The 21,208-nt window shown below is 39.3% G+C and overlaps 2 protein-coding genes across 2 annotated transcripts; one reads left to right on the forward strand and one right to left on the reverse strand.

The window, feature by feature from the left end:
- Positions 1 to 12,413: 12,413 nt before the first annotated feature.
- LOC122655412 (AP2/ERF and B3 domain-containing transcription factor At1g50680-like) lies at positions 12,414 to 13,242 on the forward strand. Its single transcript, XM_043849607.1, has 2 exons — positions 12,414 to 13,083; positions 13,229 to 13,242. Exons 1-2 carry the CDS (start codon positions 12,414 to 12,416, stop codon positions 13,240 to 13,242), a joined length of 684 nt encoding a protein of 227 aa, XP_043705542.1.
- A 3,718-nt stretch (positions 13,243 to 16,960) lies between these two features.
- LOC122656760 (glutathionyl-hydroquinone reductase YqjG) lies at positions 16,961 to 19,282 on the reverse strand. Its single transcript, XM_043851398.1, has 3 exons — positions 18,419 to 19,282; positions 18,072 to 18,321; positions 16,961 to 17,348 (listed from the first exon to the last, which is right to left on the reverse strand). Exons 1-3 carry the CDS (start codon positions 19,231 to 19,233, stop codon positions 17,157 to 17,159), a joined length of 1,257 nt encoding a protein of 418 aa, XP_043707333.1. The 5' UTR covers positions 19,234 to 19,282; the 3' UTR covers positions 16,961 to 17,156.
- Positions 19,283 to 21,208: the final 1,926 nt, after the last annotated feature.

A 21,208-nucleotide genomic window follows, 5' to 3' on the forward strand; every position in this document is an offset into this window, starting at 1 on the left:
TATCTACAACCACCAATAGTAGGAGATCTTCATCAACCGATTGTGATAAGGATGCATGCAATATTACACCTAATGTTGATAACGATACACCTAGTCCTTCCATAAATTAAGGACCACAATCATTGTTAAATACAAATGTATCCCAAGAGATTGAGAAGTAGTGGAAATCAACTTATCATGTGGACATAGGTTACTAAACCACACCACGTATATTGCCCTGTGTTCTGGACGTAGGTTACTAAACCACACCCGCTATAGTGCCCTATGTTCTTCCTCTATTCTTCTTCTCTAAAACTCATGTATTGGCATGCATTTCATGTATGTCCATGCAAAACTACTGACCACTACTATACACTCTTCTATGGCCCTAGATTTTCAAGTCATGATTATCCATGTGGCAAACCTCGGTAGGGTTGAAACTTGACTGAGTTGGACGTAGCGGTCTACCTATCTACAAAATTTGGGCCCAATCTAATGTGCCACATGTTAGTTGATGACTTTTGATGTAGACATGTAGAAAAAATTTCTATGTGTGTAAGAATTGAGCTACCAAAAAATTTTAATTTGGGTGCCCAACAAATATAATAATAGTTTTTGTCTTCATTGAAGTTCACCAAAATAACCATTTAAAAAAAGAACCTATAAATTGTTGTTCGGGAAATACCAAGTGACCAATCCGGTAGTTCCAACCGAGCTCGTTCGGTTAAAGCTTGGCCCGACCCGATTGTTAAATGTGTCTGGCTTAAGATCGACTCGTTTAATAATCGGGCAGTCTCGGTGTGAGGTCCTAGCCTGTCGGGTGCCTGATTGGACCGATCGATTCCAAGCTCGACCTAGCTCGCCCGGTTACAGCCCAACCTAGCTCAACCCATATAAGATTTCTTGAAATTCCCATTTTACCCTAAGATACATTTCTTACTGATATCGGTATCAAAATGTGTCAGATGATGTACAAATTTTTTGTGAGAGACTAAATTTATTCTGTGAGAACAAATAATCTTCCGGGTTTCCAATGTTTCGTTCATCTTTCCATTATATATATATATATATGTTTGGATATCAAAGTTCATTAGTGAAGCTAATTTCTGACTTGACAAGTGGAAGACTGCATCCCTGAATTCCACACTTGTTAGAGTGCCTCTAGCAAGCACACAAAACACCTGAGAATTCACTACAGGAATTTCTTCATCCATTAACCATGAAATTATTGGAACCCATTTATTGGTCAAGTTAAAGAATGTATAATAATTGATCAAGATTTAATATCACTAAGCGTGAAATTATTAGAACCCATTTAATAAATGGACCAGTTAAGGCCTGTTTAGAATTAAATAGGTGTATAGCCCGGTTATAGCCCGATTTTAGTAGCCCGAGACCGACCGAGACCACCTAGGCCTGGCCCAATTAGCTAAACAGACGGTCATGGTGCAAGGCTTGAGATTGATGAAAATCCACCATGATCCGAAAGTAATGGAAATACTAGTTTGTAAGAAATGTCTACGATGTCCATCTACTGGTAGACCCATGGGTCATCCCAATAAACATTCTTTGTTTGGTGTTTAGGGCAGTCTAGGATGTGTTGGGACCCCAATTTATGCTTAATTGATATAAACTTTTTTGTTATTTGTAACAGCCCAACCACTATAGAATCTATGGACTATCCACATAGATGGGCCTTGTGGAATGTGATGTGACAATTCTGATCGTTGGATATATATGGTGAATGGACAAGATGGTTAATTACCTTGTTAAATTTTAGACTCAAAAGTAAACATTAGCACACTCCCTCTCGATAGGCCAAATTGTGGCATACCTTTCTATTGTCTTAATCTACATCTTTTATGAGAGGGAAGTAGGGTAACTATTTGGGGCATAAAAAATCCTCCCTAAAATCCTCTCTACCATTAAAACAAATTTGTGAAAGATATAGTCTATTATTCGCATATCAAATAGCTATATGTTTTGAATTGTCATGCACTTTTATGTAACTAATTTCAATTTATTTATTTTATAAAGTTGACTTTGAGGACGGTAAAAAGCATACTCTATTAAACCAACTATCTAGATATAGGCATTGCAAATCTTTCTTAGTTAATAGTCACTTCAAATATTTTAATGCCTACCCTATTCTCCTCGCTTCTTCTCCCTTCCTCATTCAAAATGTCTAGAATGACCAAATCGTAACCCTAGATTTCGTCCAACATAATCATCATTTCCTTGGCCTTGTATAGACCTTGTATCAAGCATGAAAAATAGTGGCCCTTCTCTGAACTCCTCTCTATATCTACACTTATAAAAGATGGCAGTGTCATTAACTCTAAGCTCTTTCTCCCTAACAAACGTGCACCACTCTTTTGTAAACACAAAGCTATGATAGCTTTTCCAATAACAATATCGAAAGCTTCAAGGCTTAAGATCCTTGTCAACGAAAAATAAATTGATGGCTTCTACTATAACACTATGGAAGTGCTTTATAACATAACTTTTGGGGATGAGTAGCCTGCTCAGTTTCCCAACATCACTAGTTGTTAGTACCTTTTCAAACAATTTCTTATACACAAGAGTCCATCTATTTGATTGCATTTAGTTCATCACTTCATTCAGAAAATCTTGCCCATTTGATTGTCATTGGCCCACCATTCCATTCAGAAGATCACGTCCATTTGAATGCTTACGGTCCACAATTCCATTCAAAATAGCATGTCCATTTGATTGACGTTGGTCCCACATTTCGTGTGGAAGAGCCCATCGAGTTGATTGTCTTTGGTCTACCATTTCATTTAGAAGAATCCACCCATTTGATTGCCTTTTGTCCATCACATCATTTTCAATCTTCAAATATTCCCTCGTTCTAAAATCAGTCATCTCTTTGCGAAGAAAAAATGACAATAAGGGAGGGTTGGAAAGAAACAGAACTTCTACAAAGAAACTTGGTGAACATAATACACTATAAATACTCGAATGAGAAAAAAGGAGTTGTTATCAAATGGAAAGTTAGATAAGCAAGGGAAAAAAATTTCTACATGCCTGTTGTAGGAACCTCTCAATCCACCAGTCATAATAACCTCATCATCTGTCCATGTAGTAGGAAATGTAGGAAAGGTCCCTACAAGTGGTGTGTGGAAACTTTATTCCTTGGCTTTTTTTATTTATTTATGGTGAAACTTGGCAAAACATGACATAGTCAGGTCCTCGTATCTGAATAGTTAATTTATTAATCTACAAAGTTAATTGTAGATTTTTTTCTCCATACGAGATTTAACTTTCCATATGATAACAACTCATTTTTTACCATTCTAGTATTTATAGTGTATTATGTTCACCGAGTTTCTTTGTAGAAGTTCTTGTTTCTTTCCAACTCTCCCTTACTATCATTTTTTCTTCGTAGTTCTTTGTTTGGAATGTAGAGAGGGAGAGATGGTTGATTTTAGAACGAGAAAATATTTGAAGATTGAAAATGAAGTGAAGCACAACAGGCAGTCAAATGGCCAGATTCTTCTAAATGGAATGGTGGACCAAAGGCAATCAACTGGATGGGCTCTTCCAATCGAAGTGATGGACCAACGACAATCAAATGGACAAGCTATTTTGAATAGAGTGGTGGACCGTAAGCATTCAAATGGACAAGCTCTTCTGAATGGAGTGGTGAGCGAATGGCAATCAAATGGTCAGGATCTTCTGAATGAAGTGATGTGCTAAAGACAATCAAATGGATGGATTCTTTTATATAAAAAATTGTTTGAAAAGTTACTAACAACTAGTGATGTTGGGAAACTGAGCAGGCTACTCTTCACCAAAAGTTATGCTATAGAACACTTCTCTAGTGTTATAGTGGAAGCCATCAATTTATTTTTCGTTGACAAGGATCTTAAGCCTTGGAGCTTTCGATATTGTTATTAGAAAAGTTGTCGTAGCTTTGTGTTTACAAAAAAGTGGTGCAAGTTTGTTAGAGAGAAAGAGCTTAAAGTTAATGACACTGTCATCTTTTATAAGTGTAGATATAGAGAAGAGAGGCAAAGAGGGGAGGAGAATAGGGGAGACATTAGATTATTTGGAGTCAATATTAACTAAGAAAGAGTTGGAATGCCGATCTAGATAGTTGATGAAGGCATAACTATGTGGATAGTCCATTGAATCTATCTCAATTAGGTATGAATTAGATGCTTTCTTTGGGGGGAGGGGGCATTAAATATTAATAGATATCTCGGTTAGCTTAATGTTTACTTATACTCATACTCTACTATAAGGTATTTAAAAACAAGGGATGGTTTAGGACGGTTAGGAGTCCCGTCAAGTATCCTGGACCGTCCTAATTGGGGTCCCAACACATCCTAAACTGCCCTAAAAACTTGACAAAGGAATCTGTATTGGGATGGCCCATGGGTCTGCCAGTAGATGGACATCGTAGACATTCCTTTGAAACACCACTCTAGTATTTCCATTACTTTCGGATCATGGTGGATTTATGTATGAGAGAATGCAACTGTCCTAGTATTACATTACTTGGTAGTTGGTATTTCCCAAACATCCATTTATAGGTTCTTTTTTGGGTAAATTACCGATCATCCCTAGATTTTCAATCGAAACTCAAATCACCCCTTAGTGTTTGAAAAAACTCAAATCACCCCTGGTTTAGACCCCAAAATGACAAATTAGTCCCTAATGTTAGTTTTATGCTGTTAAGTGATGATGTCAATCAATTAAATAAATTTAAATCCTTAAACTACCCTTGACCAGTGTTGATTTATGATTTTACCCTTGTGACTAAAAACCCCAAAACCAATCTTCTTTCTCATATGACCTGCAACCCACCGTCCCTGGTCCTTGCATCTCTTCCCCCTCTTCTTGCAAGACTTCTGAACTCCAACAACATCTCGTTCTCATCCTCTCTCTCAACTCCTCATCTATGGCCTTTACAATGCTCATATTCCATATCAAACCTCGCTGAAGGAACCTATCTGTGCAAGCGATCAAAGAAATCTTTATGCCTACTCTAAGCTTCACCATGACCGAAGGAAAGACCTTCCAAAGGGGTGGAATAGGCCTTAAGAAACCAACTGAATTTGATGGTCAGATTCAGATTAATTTCAGAAATCAAATCCGAAAAGACAAAAAAAACCCCAAAACAGGGTACCGCCATCATTACTGCTACAAAGATAGAAGAAGGCAGGGGAGGAGGAGAAAAATGTATTAAAAAAAAACACGGAACAGAGAAGGGAAGAAGAGTGAGAAGAAAAAAAAAAATGCAGCGGCAGTGGGAGATTTGCTTTGAGTTCATCTGAGGTGAATTTCGGTTTTGGAAAAGAAAAAAAAAGGGGGAACATCAAGGATACTTTAGATTTGCTTTGATTTCAAGGTGAATTTCGGTTTGCTTGCATTTTTCCGCTGATCTAAGAGCCGATCTCATCAAGTTTTACCGATTACACCCAAAAAAATTTCTGTTTTCTCTGTATTTTGTGTCTCCGTTCGTGAGATTTTAGGTCTGAGAAGACGATCAGCAACAATACAAATCGATCGATCGATCGGCCGGAGGTTGATGTTCGAACCAATCTCTGATTTTAGGGTTCGATGAGAAGTGGAAAGAAAAATGAAAACCCTAGGAATTGCAACGCTTGAGATATGCAAAGTTTACCCAAAAAAAGGTGAACATGAAGAAGAAGAATCACAGAAGGGTGAGGGAAGGGGAAGATGAGTTCATCGCTGGGGACTGCTCCGCCATCGCCGGAAGAGATTATTGTGAAAGAGGACAGAGATGAAAAGTGAAAATGAAAAAAAAACAAAGAAAATAAAAAGTCAAATAAAATTTGAGGTTAAATTTGTCATTTCAAGTTTTAGATAGATTTTAGTTGGCAGTGTTACTATAGAGGGGGACGGATGTGTTTTTTCAAAAATCAGGGGGTAATCTGAGTTTCGTTTGAAAATCAGGGGGTGATCTGTAATTTACCCTTCTATTTTTTAATGGTTATTGTGGTAAACTTCAATGAAAACAAAAACTAAAATTATATTTGTTGGGCACCTTATTGTGGTAGCTCAATTCTTATACGCATATGACAGAAAATTTTCATACATGACCACATGATAAGTCATCAACTACCATGTGGCAGATTAGATTGGGCCTAAATTTTGAAGATAGGTAGATCGCTATGTCAAACTCAGTCAAGTTTTAGTCCTGTCGAGGTTTTCCACATGGATAAAATCATGACGTTGAAAATCTAGGGCCGTAGAAAAGTGTATAGTAGTTGTTGGAAGGTTTGCATGGACATATATGAAATGCACGCGAATACATGAGTGTTAGAGAAGAAGAATAGAAGAAGACCACAGGGCAATATACATGGTTCGGTTTAGTAACATACGTCCACATGATAAGTTGATTTTCATTACTTCTCAATCTCTTGGGATACATTGGTATTTAATAATGATTGTGGTCCTTTATTTATGGAAGGACTAGTTGTACCCTTATCAACATTAGCTGTAATATTGCATTCATCCTTATCACAATCGATTGATGAAGATCTCCCACTATTGGTTGTTGTAGATAAAATAGGAAGGCCACCTTGATCCTCATCAATATTATGAAAGCGTCACCTTGATCATTAGGAACGCCACATTGATTCTTATTAACACTAGTAGCTAGCGAGTATACACCCCTGCAAACTCAAGGGGGAGGGAGCCACCTTAAGATGGCCTTTAACATATCAAAACGACTGTGTTGCATTTGTTTTGTAAAACTATCAACCACCTGATCTTTCATAGAAATGAACCAGACATCAAGAGTGTCTTTGGTGAACATGTTGTCTGCATGAAGTGCAAGTCTATCTTGATGTGCTTAGTACGTGTGTGAAACACATGATTGATAGTTATTAGGTATGTGGCGCCCACATTATCATACCACAATGTTGAAGCACTTGGGAGGAATATATGCAGTTCTTGAAGAATGGATTAGAGCCACGTGACTTCAGCGGTCATGTTGGCAATAGCCCGATATTTGGCCCTCGGTGTTAGAACAAGCAATCGTGGCTTGTTTGCATGATCTCCATGAGATCAGACTAGTGACATGAAAAATTGCAAATCCTTCGGTGGATTCGCGATCATCAGGGCATCCAGCCCAACCAGCATCAGGATGAGCAGAGAGATGCATCTTTTATTGAACTTTCAAACAGAGGACCATGACCAGAGGTATCTAAGGATGCGCTTTATAGCTGCCCAATGATTTGTACTGAGGCGATGCATGAACTGGAAAACTTTATTAGCAACATATTGAATATCTGGGCATGTCAGGGTAGCATATTATAGGGCATAAGCCTCTTTTACATACCTAAAGGTACTATGCTAAGAGTTGTGGTTTCACCAAGGGTAAGCCACGTGTTTACACACCGGGCCCAAATGTGAGGACAATGACATGGTGGGGGATCACCATGTGTCCTCTACCTCATCCCTCTTTGAGGAGAAGAGAGGTTAATTGAATGTAGGGGTTGCCACCTAGATGAGGGTCTAGGACCCATAATGTAAAGTTGACTCTCTTGTGATGTCCTTTAGGTACTGATCAGTCCATTGGTCTGGGTGAGGGTTAAGTTACAATCCGGGAAAGGTATTAGCCACCCCAATCCGCCCTGTCAAACTGGTCTTCCTATTACTTGGTCAGGCAATGGTATAGCATGCTTTGGAAAAGAAATATAAAGTACAAGAAAGGATAAAAATGAAGGTAAAAGTACAAGTATGCAAGCTCTAAGCCTAGGATGCATGGATGAATGGTAAATGAAGGGAACACATTGAGAATGCAAAGATGTTAATGAAAACATGGCTAAAACTGTAAGCAACATTGCTAAATGAGGAACATGCATGAGAATTCGCATACAAAGCAAATCAGTGAAAAATATGATAACACCTCTAAGGCTAGTACAAACCTAGAGAAAACCTAGCAAAGCCTAAGAAGTAATTGAAGATGGCGAAAACACTTGGAAAGCAAGACAATGGTGTAAACATGATTAAAACATGCAATATATGAATTTAAAGCATGAAGCAAAATTGAATCTTGGAAATACACCGACGAAACACCAATTCTAACGGTGAAAAATCATAAAAATAGAGAAAATATATAAAGACACGTATGATGAATGGAGATATGAAAATATACTAATGACATATTGAAGAGATGCAAAAAAGAACCTAGATTTAAACAAGAGAAAACATGGATGGAAGGTAAAGAGAATATCCAAACTCAATGGATGCATGCAGGAGACTATGATAACACAAAATATGAAGAGCATGCAGGAGACTATAACATCAAATATTAGGAGAAATCAACAAGTATGCAAATTATCACAAAGATGAGGGAATGAACTAAATATGGATATGTTAGCCACATATGAATCAATGATACAAAGAAATCATTCCTTAGAGAATAGAAGAATGTATCATATCATTCATACAAAGAAGGGGAATCTTGGACTACAGGGTATGGGGATTGTAAGTAGAAGGAAACATGAAAAGACGAACAATAAGAATGTGTGTGATCACCATCTAAAGAGATGGGATCACACATCAATAAGAGATGTAAAACGAGTGCAAGAAAAAAAGCAGAAAACTTCGTTGAAAGTAAGCGAAAAAGGACTCTACCTAGTTAGAAGGACTTGCACTTGAGTAAGAGTGGAGGCTTCCCTTTTGTGACTCAGGGGAGAGATGTTCAAAGACGTTATCGCCAATAGTTCAGGCTTATCGGATTCTCCTTTAGGCAACACTCATCGTCTATACTCGAAAATCACTCGATATGAGTTAACTAACCAATGAAGGACTTAGAGAGTTGTCTAAGGATCCGGGGCTCCTCAACATGAGAGGTGTATTTATTGTTGTAAAAGGGTGTGTGCACTTTCAAATTTGTGCTAGATGGTGAGGTTTGATTCGGATCGTCAGTGAGGCATCGAAATGGGTGTCTTTGCATCAATGATAGGTGTTTGGTCAAATTTGTGGCCAATGGGACGTGGGCAAGTGATTTATTGCCAAAGGAGGAGTTACTTGGGGTTTGAGGAAGCCAAAATTCACATCCAAGTTGCTAAATATAAGTTTAAACATGAAAGGAAGTGAAATCGGAGCTAAAAATGGCAAGTTTGGACTTCTTGGATTTGCACAGGGTCGAGCCGACATTAAGGAGGGGGTAAGTTGACACTGAGCTGTAGGTCGATGTTGATGGAAGGTAAGGTTGATGTCGACTCAAGGCCTTTCAGTTTCGGCTCCAAGTGTGGGTGTCAATAGAGGATTTTGGGCTGGTTCTGTGCTGGGTCAGGTTGTTCCAAGGAGGTCTAGGTCAGGGCTAGCCTTTCCAAGGGATCTTGGAGTGCTCTAGGGTTCTGGTTTTGGCTCCAATAGTGGTTTGAATGATTGATGGACAGATTCAGGTAGTGCACACTTGTGCTACATCTACACATCGACTCTACGCCTTGGGGGATGCTCATCATCGTCACGAGAGATCTTCGGGGGAAATGCAAAATGAGGTTTCTACACCAGAACAAGGTGTAATATGGGGTTAAAACATGCAATAGTTGGCATTACCAACGGTGTGTGAAAGTGTATACAAATAATGATGCAGGTTAGCTCACCAATGTTAGCATCCAAAAGCATATAATGAAATGAAAGTGTATGCAAATAATGATGCAAGTTAGCTCACCAATGTTAGCATCCAAAAGCATATAATGAAAGGAAAAAGCATGTTACAACAGTCTGACCTATCTTAATAAGCTCAAGTCCCTAGTGGAGTCACCAATGTGAGGACAATGACATGGAGCAGATCGTCACATGTCCTCCATCTCATCCCTCTTTGGGCAGAGAAGCAAGGTGAATTGAATATTGGAGTCGCCATCTAGATTGAGAGGGTTAGGACCCCGAGTGTAAATGTAATGACTCTCATGCTACGCACTTTTGGGGACTGATCAGTCCATTGGTCTAGGTACGGATCAAGTTACGATCCAAGGAAGATATTAGGCACCCCAGTCCGCCTGATCAAACTGGTATTCATATTACTTGGGTAGGCAATGTTTATAACATGCTTTTGGGTAAGAGAATAAGTAAAGTACAAGAAGAAAAGCAAAGCAAGAAGTATACAGAAGGGTAAGATGACATTTTTGGAAGTTTGGTTACATGGTAAGGGTTAGTATACATAAAAATAAAGGAAATAATGATACACATGTAAAATTCATGAACCTAATACGTATGGGGTAAATAGACATAAGACGGAATAATATGCATGGCTATGGTGATTTGTGACTAGAATACGGAGATGTGAAGAAAATGAATGGCCTATTCTACGTGCACATGCATAAGATGCAAAGTTTGGAAGCATGATGTGAAAATATAGATCATGGATGAATCAATGCATAAGAATAATGGACAAAAGGTAGAACATGGTGTGTTGGCAATATAAGACATAGATCGTAGCACGTGGGATACAATAGTAAGATATAAAGAAAGAAGATCATGCATGTAGGTCTTATCATAAGAGTGAGTGAAGATCATACAAAAAGAAGAAATAGAAAAGTACAAGCAAAGAACATACGGGTGTGTGTGATTACCATCTACGAAGACGAGATCACACACCCCTTCATGGGTAAAATTGAAAAAGAAGGCGATAGAACTAGTAAAGCAATGTAAAATGAAGGGAAACTCACCTAATTAGTAAAGCTTCAAGTAAAATAAGTGGAGGCTTCCCTTTTGTGACTCAGGGGAGTGATGTTCGAAAATGATATCGCCAATAGTTCAGGTCTCTCAGATTCTCCCTTGGGCAGCATTTCGTTGTCCGTACTCGAAGATCACTCGATATGAGCTAACTATCCAAGATAGGACTTAGAGAATTGTCCAAGGCTACTCCTCAACGTGAGATGGGGGTGTATTTATAGTTGTAGAGGGGTGTTTATACTCCCAACTTCATGCTAGGATGTTGGGTTTGATCCGGATTGTCAGTGAGGCATCAGAATGGGTGTCTTTGCATCCACGGTGGGTATTTGGTCAAAGTTATAGCCAATGGGGTGCGGTAAAGTGTTTTATTGCCAAAGGAGGAGTTACTTAGGGCCTAAGAAAGCCAAAATTCACATCCAAGTTTCCAAATATAAGCTTGGACATGAAAGAAAGTGATATCAGAGCTAAACATGGCAAGTTTGGGTCTCTCAGATTTGCATAGGGTTGACAATGAATTGGGGTCGAGAACATCGAGAAGGGGGTAGGTTGACATCGAGCTGTTGTTGATGAACAGCTATCGACATCGATGGAAATGCTTCAGGTGTCGACATGAGTATTTTGAATGTTGATATGAAATAGATAATGAACAAGTATTGTTCGACATTTAAAGGGGATGGGTTGATGTCGGTGGAAGTTATGGTCGATGTCGACTCGGGGCCTTTCAATGTCGGCCTTAGTCTGGGTGTCGACAGAGAGGTTTTGGGCTATTTAGGTTAGTTCTGTGCTAGGGCAGGCCAGTTCCGAGGAATTTTCAGTCAAGTCTATTCTTTCCAAGGGATCTATGAGTGCTCTAGGGTTCTGGATTTGGCTCCGGTGGTGTTTGAACGATCTATGGACGGATTCAAACATTGCACACTTACACTACATCTACAGATACATCGACTCTGCGCCTTGGAGGATTCTCATCATCGTCACGGGAAGCCTTCGGGGAGAATGACAAAATGAGATGTCTATAGTATTTAACAATGATTGTGGTCCTTTATTTATGGAAGGACAGGTGTACCCTTATCAACATTAGGTGTAATATTGTATGCATCCTTATCACAATCAATTAATGAAGATCTCCTACTATTGGTGGCTGTAAATAAAATAGGAAGGCCACCTTGATCATCCTTATCAACATTAGTAATGCTACCTTGATACTTATCAACGTTAGTAGTTGGCGAGAGATTTTCTCATATAATGGAGGTATTTGATTGAATTATATTATGCAATTTGACACTTAGGTAATCTAGATCATGACCTCTCAATCCACCAAGTAAAATAACCTCATCATCTGTCCATATAAATGTAGGAAAGGTCCCTACAACGGGTTTGTAAAAACCTTTTTTCCCTAGTTCCTTTTTAGGTATTTGTGGTGAAACTTGGCAAAACATGGCATAGTCAGGTATTTGTTGAACCCCAATGTTATAGTTTTTTACGGTTTTATAGTGAACCTTCATAAAGAGCATGTTTGACCATCTGGACATTTAATGTATAAAATCTCTTTAAATCTTTTAATTGTAGATTTTTTTCCCTATATGAGACTTAATTTTCCATTTGATAACAATTCCTTTTTTTTCTCATTCTAGTATTTATAGTGTATTATGTTCAACGAGTTTCTTTGTAGTAGTTCCTGTTTCTTTCTAACCCTCCCTTACTATCAATTTTTCTTCGTAACTCTTTGTCGGGAACATAGAGAGGGAGAGATGGCTGATTTTAGAACGATGCAATATTTGAAGATGGACCAAAGGCCGTCAAATAGGCGGATTCTTCTGAATAGAATGTTGTACCAAAGACAATCAACTGGATGGGCTCTTCCGAACGGGGTGATGGACCACAGACATTCAAATGGACAAGCTTTTCCGAACGGAGTGGTGAGCCAACGACAATCAAATGGACATGCTCTTCTGAATGAAGTGATCAACCAACGTCAATCAAATGGATGGACTCTTCTGTATGAGAAATTATTTGAAAAAGTACTAACTAGTGATGTTGGGAAACTGAGCCGGCTACTCATCCCCAAAAGTTATGCTAAGAAGCACTTCCCTAATGTTACAGTAGAAGCCACCAATTTATTTTTCGTTGACAAGGATCTTAAGCCTTGGACCTTTCGATATTGTCATTGGAAAAGCTGTCGTAGCTTTGTGTTTACAAAGGAGTGGTACAAGTTTGTTGGGGAGAAAGACCTTAAGGTTAATGACACCGTCATCTTTTATAAGTGTAGATATAGAGAAGAGTTGAGAGAAGGGTTAGCATTTTTCATGATTGATACAAGGTCTACACAAGACCAACGAAATGATGATTATGTTGGACGAAACCTAGGGTCGTTACAACTTGGTTATTCTGGACATATGTTGAATGAGGAAGGGAGAAGAGGTGAGGAGAATAGAGGAGGAATTAGATTATTCGGAGTCAATATTTACTAAGAAAGAGTTGGAATGTCTATCTAAATAGTTGGTTTAATAGATTATTTCCCTTTTTCATTTTTTCTTCAGTTAATTGTTTTATGTTTTTTTGATAGGTTTCTTCAGTTAATTGTTGATGCTTTTTACCATTCCCTAAGTAACTTTATAAAGAAATAGATTGAAATTAGTCAAATAAAAGTGCATGGCAATTCAACGAATATAGCTATTTGGTATGCGAATAATAGACTACATCTTTCACTAGTATTTGTTTCAATGGTAGAGAGGATTTAGGGGAGGATTACTTAGGCCCCAAAAAGTTACCCTAGTCCCTCAAATAATATGCAGATCAAATTGTTTCAAAATCAAGTTTTAAATAAATCTGGGCTGGGCTAGTTAAAACAGAACTAACCAGCCCAAAGGCCTCCATGCTAAACTTTTATTTCGACTCCAAATGGACTTGATTCGACTAGGGATGTCAATTGATCCGGTTCAAGGTTATCGGTCCGGTTCTCTAGCGATTCTGGTTCTAAGGTGTCGAGACCAGATCCGGACCAGTTCCAAATCTGAGATCCAGGACCATTAACTAATGGGTGGTTCGGTTTCGGTTCCTAATCGGGTCCAAACATGCCCTTGTTGAGTAGCCAAATGTAAAGCATTTTTCCCATTGGAACTATAAATCTCAAGCAAGTTAGAATCTTTCAAAAGCAATTTATTAACTGCTGGTGTGTGTCCTCTATGTGCAATAGATATGAGAGGGGTAGAATACTTGAGGGGCCAAGTGTCTTGCTTAGTCTTGGGTCATGTTCTAATAGCAACTGGACAACAACTGTATAATAAAAATCACTTTAACTGTATGTTAAAATAGCAATGGTGCAAGACAAGTTCAAGTGTATGTATGTCTTCTGGTTCCAAAGATTCTTTAACAGTTCTGGGGACCAGACCAGATCCGGACCAATAACCTATCACTAAGATCAGATCTGGACCAATAACCTATTGGGTGGGTCAATTCCAATTTCTAGCGGGACGGTTTTGATCTGGTTACCGATTCCGGTCCAAAATTGACACCCCTAGATTCGACACACAATGAGCACATAGCGCGCCAATGGAACTATCGTGTGTCGAGCGGAGACCATCATCAGTGGAGAACCCCAAGACCACATATCAATTTACATTAGTCTCTATTCGATGTTGAACAAGCCCGTGTCAGCGTCAAGTTCGGCTCCTTCAATACCTACACGACATCAAGAGTTTAGAGTCCATTAGACATTGCAATCTGTGGTTTTTTTTTTTTTCCTCTTGATATGTTCAAGCAAGATACCATTTTGTCATACCCGATTTGGTGAAGCTTATTCTTCAACATGATCAACTTTAATTTGATTGGCCAAGTGATGTTGGTACACTTTGGCACTGTGGATCCATACCCACTCAATATAATTCAATTTTTGAATAAATTATGCTGACCTCCCCTGACCTTTCTGACCATTATGCAAACCTCCCCTGTGTTTCTGACATTTATTCAAACCTCCCCTACTTTACAAAGGGGCTAAGATAAATAAATGAATCGCATAGCTGGTCCTCTTTCTCTGTTTTTGGTAAGTAAACAGCTAAGGAATTGACCTCATGATGTTCTTTTATTGTCTGGTTTCTATGGTGTGGTCGCAATGACCCCCCCCCCCCACCTTTCCACAAGGTTATTGCAAATTAAATTATAACGCATCTTAGAACTAGAACAGCAACCGGGGGGGTTTGGGTTTCATTCTGAGAGATAGTTTGGAGCGGACAAGGATTGCGATTTTAGACCCTTGTAATGTTTCCTCGGTGTTGATCGGGGAGGCGTTGGCAATCAGGGAAGGTTTGTTGGAGGCATTATCGGATGGGGCATACAACATTATGGTAGAAAGTGACAACCTTGATGTCATCTCATGCTTGCAAAATTTTTCCAGAGCATTGACGCTATCAGTTCATCCAATCATTGATGATATTAGATGTATTTGAAGGGTTGCAAATGATATAGCAAATACCTTGGCTAGGAGGGCTCAGTCGGTTACGGACAGGATTGTCTACCCCAATTTCAATCCTAGTTTCTTTGTAACAATGGTTACTGGTTACTGGTCTCAGGCGTGTAATCTGCTCTATTCAATAGACTCATTTTCCACAGGAAAAACAAAAGACTTTGTGTGCTTTAAAATCTTAATTGGTGGGTGAATTAATCCAAATTCGAGCTTTCTTCCTTAGTCAAGGGTGGCCTGGAAGATGGCTACGACAATGGAGCCCCACATAAGGTGGAACCCCAAATCCGATCACAGCAGCCCAGAGAGGCCGCTGCCCTCTCTCACCTTCTTCTTCTTCTCCCTCCTCCCACGGTCTTTCGTTTTGTGTTTTTTTTTTTTTTTTTTTTTTAAAAATTTTTAATATAAGCAGGTCGGCCTCAGAAAGGCTGCTAGCAGCAGGCTATTGAGCACACTTACCGTGGCAAGGGAAAGCAGCCCAGCCGAGCTACCCCACCCCCGCCCCCTCTCTCTCTCTCTCTCTAGATTCGGCAGCTCCTTGATGGGGTTGCCTTGGAAGAAAGTAAGGCTCTAATACCACATGAAAGGCGGCAGAAGCGCAATCGATACGGTATCACCATACTAAAGTTTTCAGCCTTGGATTTCAATGAACAGATATCAGCATACTAAAGTTTTCAGCCTTTAGTGGCACACTAATCTATTTTGTTCTTGAGGAAGAAGAAGACTCTCTTTCTCTTGCTCTCAAATTTAATCCAAAAACAAAATAGTGTGCAACATCCACAATGCATGCTCAAAAGCATGGAATTAAAATTAAATAACCCGTAAAAAACAATTGCACTATTAATTGGACCACGAGTGTCCAGACCAATGATCAATAAAAAATATTTGAAAATTCTTTCAAATAATAATACTTAAACTAATATTATAGATGCCAGACCAAAGATCAATCAAAAATATTTGAAAATTCTTTCAAATAATAATACTTAAACTAATATTATAGATGCCTCGGATTCCGACCAATCATAGTCTAACAACTAGCATACTTGGATGTCCATCCTTTCAAGGTGTGAAAACCCTATTGAGGATCACCCTCATTCACGCATCTACCCCACAACAAGCGTTCGATATATTGTCAATCCTGTCGGTAAACATCAACCATTGAAACACAACGCAATAATAAGTGCCTCTCAAGTACGAAAAAAAAACTACCAAAAATTCTCCTTGTGAAAACAATGCCGGTAAAACAAATCGAGAATTTTGCTGGCTCATAATTCAACAGTGTTCGTATTTATATTTCCGTACTAATCTCTATTAGAAAAATATATAATGCGACAACCCTAAAATAGAATGCCCAAGTCCATAAGTAATGATAAAATTGGTTTATTGCACATTATCTGAGTAATCACAACAAACACATGATATAAAATTGTAATAATTAATTTAGTCAAATTAAATTGGGTTTGGAGCTCTAATCAGTAGGTTTATTTTATATATACCTCTGGAGTGCCCTACCGCTATCAAGGAACATGGCCCCTTATCGCCAGATCATGGGATCGAATCCCTCATTCAAGGCTGTGAAGAGAATGGAGAAGTTGTAAGCACCCTAGAAAAAAAAGGTTACGGGGAATTTTTTATCCAGAGCATCTTCGGGGTTTGTTTGTAATAGGTGTTGTTAATATACTACATCATATTTAGAACCCATCTCAGAGATGCTTTCTCTCCTTCCCTTTTGAGACATCAATAAGTGAAGAGCATAATAGGGTTGAATTGCATTATAATTCCAAAAGATGCTAAAAAAAAATAAAAACATAAAAACGTTTAAGTTTAACATGGCAAATATATACATGAAATTTGCACTTAAATTTCCACTCTTGCTAATCCTATAAACATAAATATATCCTCTTAATCTCATTTACATATATCATCAGAGATTTTAATGTTTCTTTTAAATATGGCACTCCTTTTTCACTAGCATACTACAAACTCCTTTAAATGATCCATTACTTCAGTCTGAACAACATGGTAGAAACCCTATCTATGAAACATGAATCTCAGCATATTTACCAATTGATAATGGTGATCCCCTGTTGTGGGGTTTCGAGAGTACTTCATGCTCACAACTTGTGGGGACGACAGGCCGAATGCCACCAGGATTCAGTGGGAAAAGAATCTTGAAGTAACCATCCATAATCGCTTCCAAATTGCAAGTTGATGCAACCTTGGGAATCTGCTCAGGCAGAAAATTCTTGTTATATAAGTCTTCTTAATAGACAATGAAATATAAAAAAGACCCACCCTCTGTTTTTTCCCTCAACTAGTGAATTTGGTAATTCGTGAAGCTGTCAGCGCATTGGAATATCTAATACAAACAGAAACAGATGCCAGGTTGACTCCTGGGAACCAGTTGTATGGGAAAGTCCAGAGCCGATCGTATTGGTATTGTTTCTGTTTCCTTTAATTTAAGAAACCCTCTCACATACACGGCTGTGGGACAGCCGTGTATGAAAACTTTCCCCAAAACCAATTTACAGTAAGGATCAAATTTCAATATTCAATTTTCCAAAAGGGCCTGTGTTCTGCTTTTTTTAACATCACAGCCTCATAGGTGACCCAGGGGGTGAGGGGAGGGCAGCGGATATCACACAAGGAGAGAGGAAGGAGCACATGCCGTGCAAAGCTCTAATGCAATGCCAGAACCTGGCTGCAGGCTCCTTGCCAACTGAGCTAGCAGGCAATTTCAAAACATGTCTGTGTGGACTCTTCAAATTACTTCCTCTAAGTAAATCTAACTAAAACCACAATGAAAATTATAAAAACAATTCGAGCCAATAAACCTCCTAATTTCCAAGCTTCTCAATTCAAAAACTTGGCTCCTATCTCTGTTTAGGTTTATTAATCACCATATAACAGTAGAGTAACAGTTTGAGTTCATCAGCAGAGGGGAGCATACCTGATAGATATCACACATATATCCATGGAGATTGTTATACTCCAACAGCTTCTTCTTTGTGCATTTGAAAAGAACATTATAGACAATATCAAAACGGATCAATGTAGTGAACAGACAGACATCAGCCAGTGTCAGCACATCTCCACATAAATACCGTGAATTGGCCAAGTGATCATCCAACATGTCCAGTGTACTGAACAAATCATTTACAGCAGCATCATAGGCTTCTTGGGTCTGCGCAAATCCACATCTGCCAATCAGGAATTTCATCGAACAAGTTACATACAAACACAAATGACAATACAAACACTTCTGACGGCACAAAATTTGAATGAACCCTATAGTACCTGTAAACCCCGTTATTGACATTAGGATAAATTATCCGATTCCATTCTTTAATCCGTCCCTTCAACGACGGTGGAGAAAGATCCAAACTTGAACTTCCAGCGACTCCATCAAAACCAGAATTGAACAATTCGATTATATCGGAACTCTCATTACAGATTACTTCTCTTCTCTCAACATCCCACAACAGAGGAACCGAAGCTCGTCCACTGTAACCTCCACGGCGAAGCCCATAAACCTCTTTTAGAGTCTTGCATCCATTTGCAACGTCCAAGCTCGGCCTCACTTTATCCCTGTTACTGCTAGATACATGGCGAAATTCCCACAAACCATCGTTTCCAGGAGAAGCAATTGAGACCGGAACATATTCTTCGAGGCCTTTGAGGGCTCTAACAATGAGGGTTCGATGAGCCCATGGACAAGACAATCCCACATACAGGTGAACGTTGTTTTGGTTTTGGCGGGAAAGTTGTATTGATTCGAAATTGGCGCGGAACTGACTGACGGGCCGAGTGTATGAGCCGGAGGGATCAGAGGGGGCAAGCTGCTTCATCATGAGGTGCCACGTGGCGTTCCAGGTCGTACGGACGGTGGAAATGAGGAGTTGCGGAGGGAGGGCTTTGCCCCACAGGAATCCGGTAATGGTGGTTAAGAGGTCTGTGTTTGGAACCGCCGTTTGCGGCGGAGGTGGGTGGTTGACAGACATTATAGGGTTGACGTGGAAACTTTGGGTTTTGGTTTTGGCTTTGGCGATTCTCCTCTTGGTTGGGGAGGGAAAGGTCGGGTGGAGGAACGAAGTGGCGGTCGTGGCGGCCATTTTAGGGATGCGTTTGGCAGATTCGACCCAATGGACAGGATCACTAGAAATGTAGAAGATAAGATGAAACGTTTTCCAAAGATTCCATTGATGGTTGATCCAATCAAAGCAAGTTTTGATCGAGATAGAATAGTTTACAAGGGCTGGACCTAAGGGTGTAAATGAATAGCCGAAATCTGTGTTTGGAACCGCCGTTTGCGGCGGAGGTGGGTGGTTGACAGACATTATAGGGTTGACGTGGAAACTTTGGGTTTTGGTTTTGGCTTTGGCGATTCTCCTCTTGGTTGGGGAGGGAAAGGTCGGGTGGAGGAACGAAGTGGCGGTCGTGGCGGCCATTTTAGGGATGCGTTTGGCGATTCGACCCAATGGACAGGATCACTAGAAATGTAGAAGATAAGATGAAACGTTTTCCAAAGATTCCATTGATGGTTGATCCAATCAAAGCAAGTTTTGATCGAGATTGAATAGTTTACAAGGGCTGGACCTAAGGGTGTAAATGAATAGCCGAAATCTGTTTTCGTATCCGTGTCCGTATCCGTTTAGCATTATCCGAATCCATCCCAAAGCTAAATAGATACGGATACGGATAGGCTATAGCTATCCAAAAAACTATATTTACATGTAAACGGATAAAATATCTGATCCGTATCTGTGTCCGTATCTGTTTAGCACTACCCGAATCCGTCCGATAGCTAATCGGATGCGAATGCGGGTATGACACTATCCAAGCCGAATTCAATCCGTATACAGCCCTAGCTGGACCTAGGTTAATTTACAGCCTATTTGAAGTCTGAAGAAGGTTTGAACATGTTAAAAAAATGGGTTTTTAACAAATGCTCCCTTAAAAATGCCCATTTGTCCAAATGCCCCTTACAACTTTTTTAATTGTAAATTCCCCCCTATTTTCAAAACATTGTAGCATTTTGGTCTAATCCGTTAATTTGGGACGTTAGACGTTAGTTTTAGGGAACTTAATGACCAAAATACCCTTGTGACAAAAACCCACCAAAAAAATGACCAAATTGCCATCATCTTCCCAAATCGTTTAGGGTTTGAAACTGAAAATCAAACTTAATCAAACCCTAAATGATTATCCAAACTGAAAATCAAACCCAGCAAACTAAAAAATTCTATTAACTAACACATTATTCAGTTGTAGGAGAAGTAAGTCAATAAAAATCCATGATTTAACACATCATTTCAGTTGTAGGGAAAGCAAACCCAAAATAACAGAGGATATGAGATTTTCATGGTAGAATACTCACCGTGCTGCTTGCTCTGAGAAGTGCTTTCTCGGCTGTCGTTGCCATAGTGTATGAAGATCTCCTCCACTGCAGAACTCCATAAGCAAGCAAGAGAATTTCTCCATCTCAAAATGGGAGTAAAGAGTTGGAAGAAAAGGGTGATCTAACAAACCCAAAATATCCCTTTCGGTTTGAGCCCTCAACAATTTCATCCTTCCGGCTAACAAAGCTTTATCCATCACCTTCATCGCAAACAAACAGCCCATCCCTCTAAGCTCCGCCAAATACACACTCCCAATGTCTCCACAACCAGGCTTCTTCAAAAGCCTAAAATGACCCAAACCCAAAGTACCATCTTAGGCCTTCAGACGCTAAATTGCATCCCATCGAAGATCATTACCCTTATGGGGTTTGCTAGGGCAAAAGCTTCTGTAGCTAGCCTCGTTACCATCAATGCTACCACAGTAGCAAGCATACACATAAAAAACATAGAGATTGAAGCTCTACAGATTTGATAAGGATGGGAACCAATGGAAACAGAGAGGCGTTGGGTTTGATTTTCAGTTTGGATAATCATTTAGGGCTTGATTGGGTTTGATTTTCAGTTTCAAACCCTAAACGATTTGGGGAAGATAAGGGCAATTTGATCATTTTATTGGTGGGTTTTTGTCACAAGGGCATTTTGGTCATTAAATTTCCTAAAACTAACGTCTAACGTCCCAAATTAATGG

Source organism: Telopea speciosissima, chromosome 3 (assembly GCF_018873765.1).
Source record: "Telopea speciosissima isolate NSW1024214 ecotype Mountain lineage chromosome 3, Tspe_v1, whole genome shotgun sequence".
In the NCBI taxonomy this organism is placed as follows: Eukaryota; Viridiplantae; Streptophyta; class Magnoliopsida; order Proteales; family Proteaceae; genus Telopea; species Telopea speciosissima.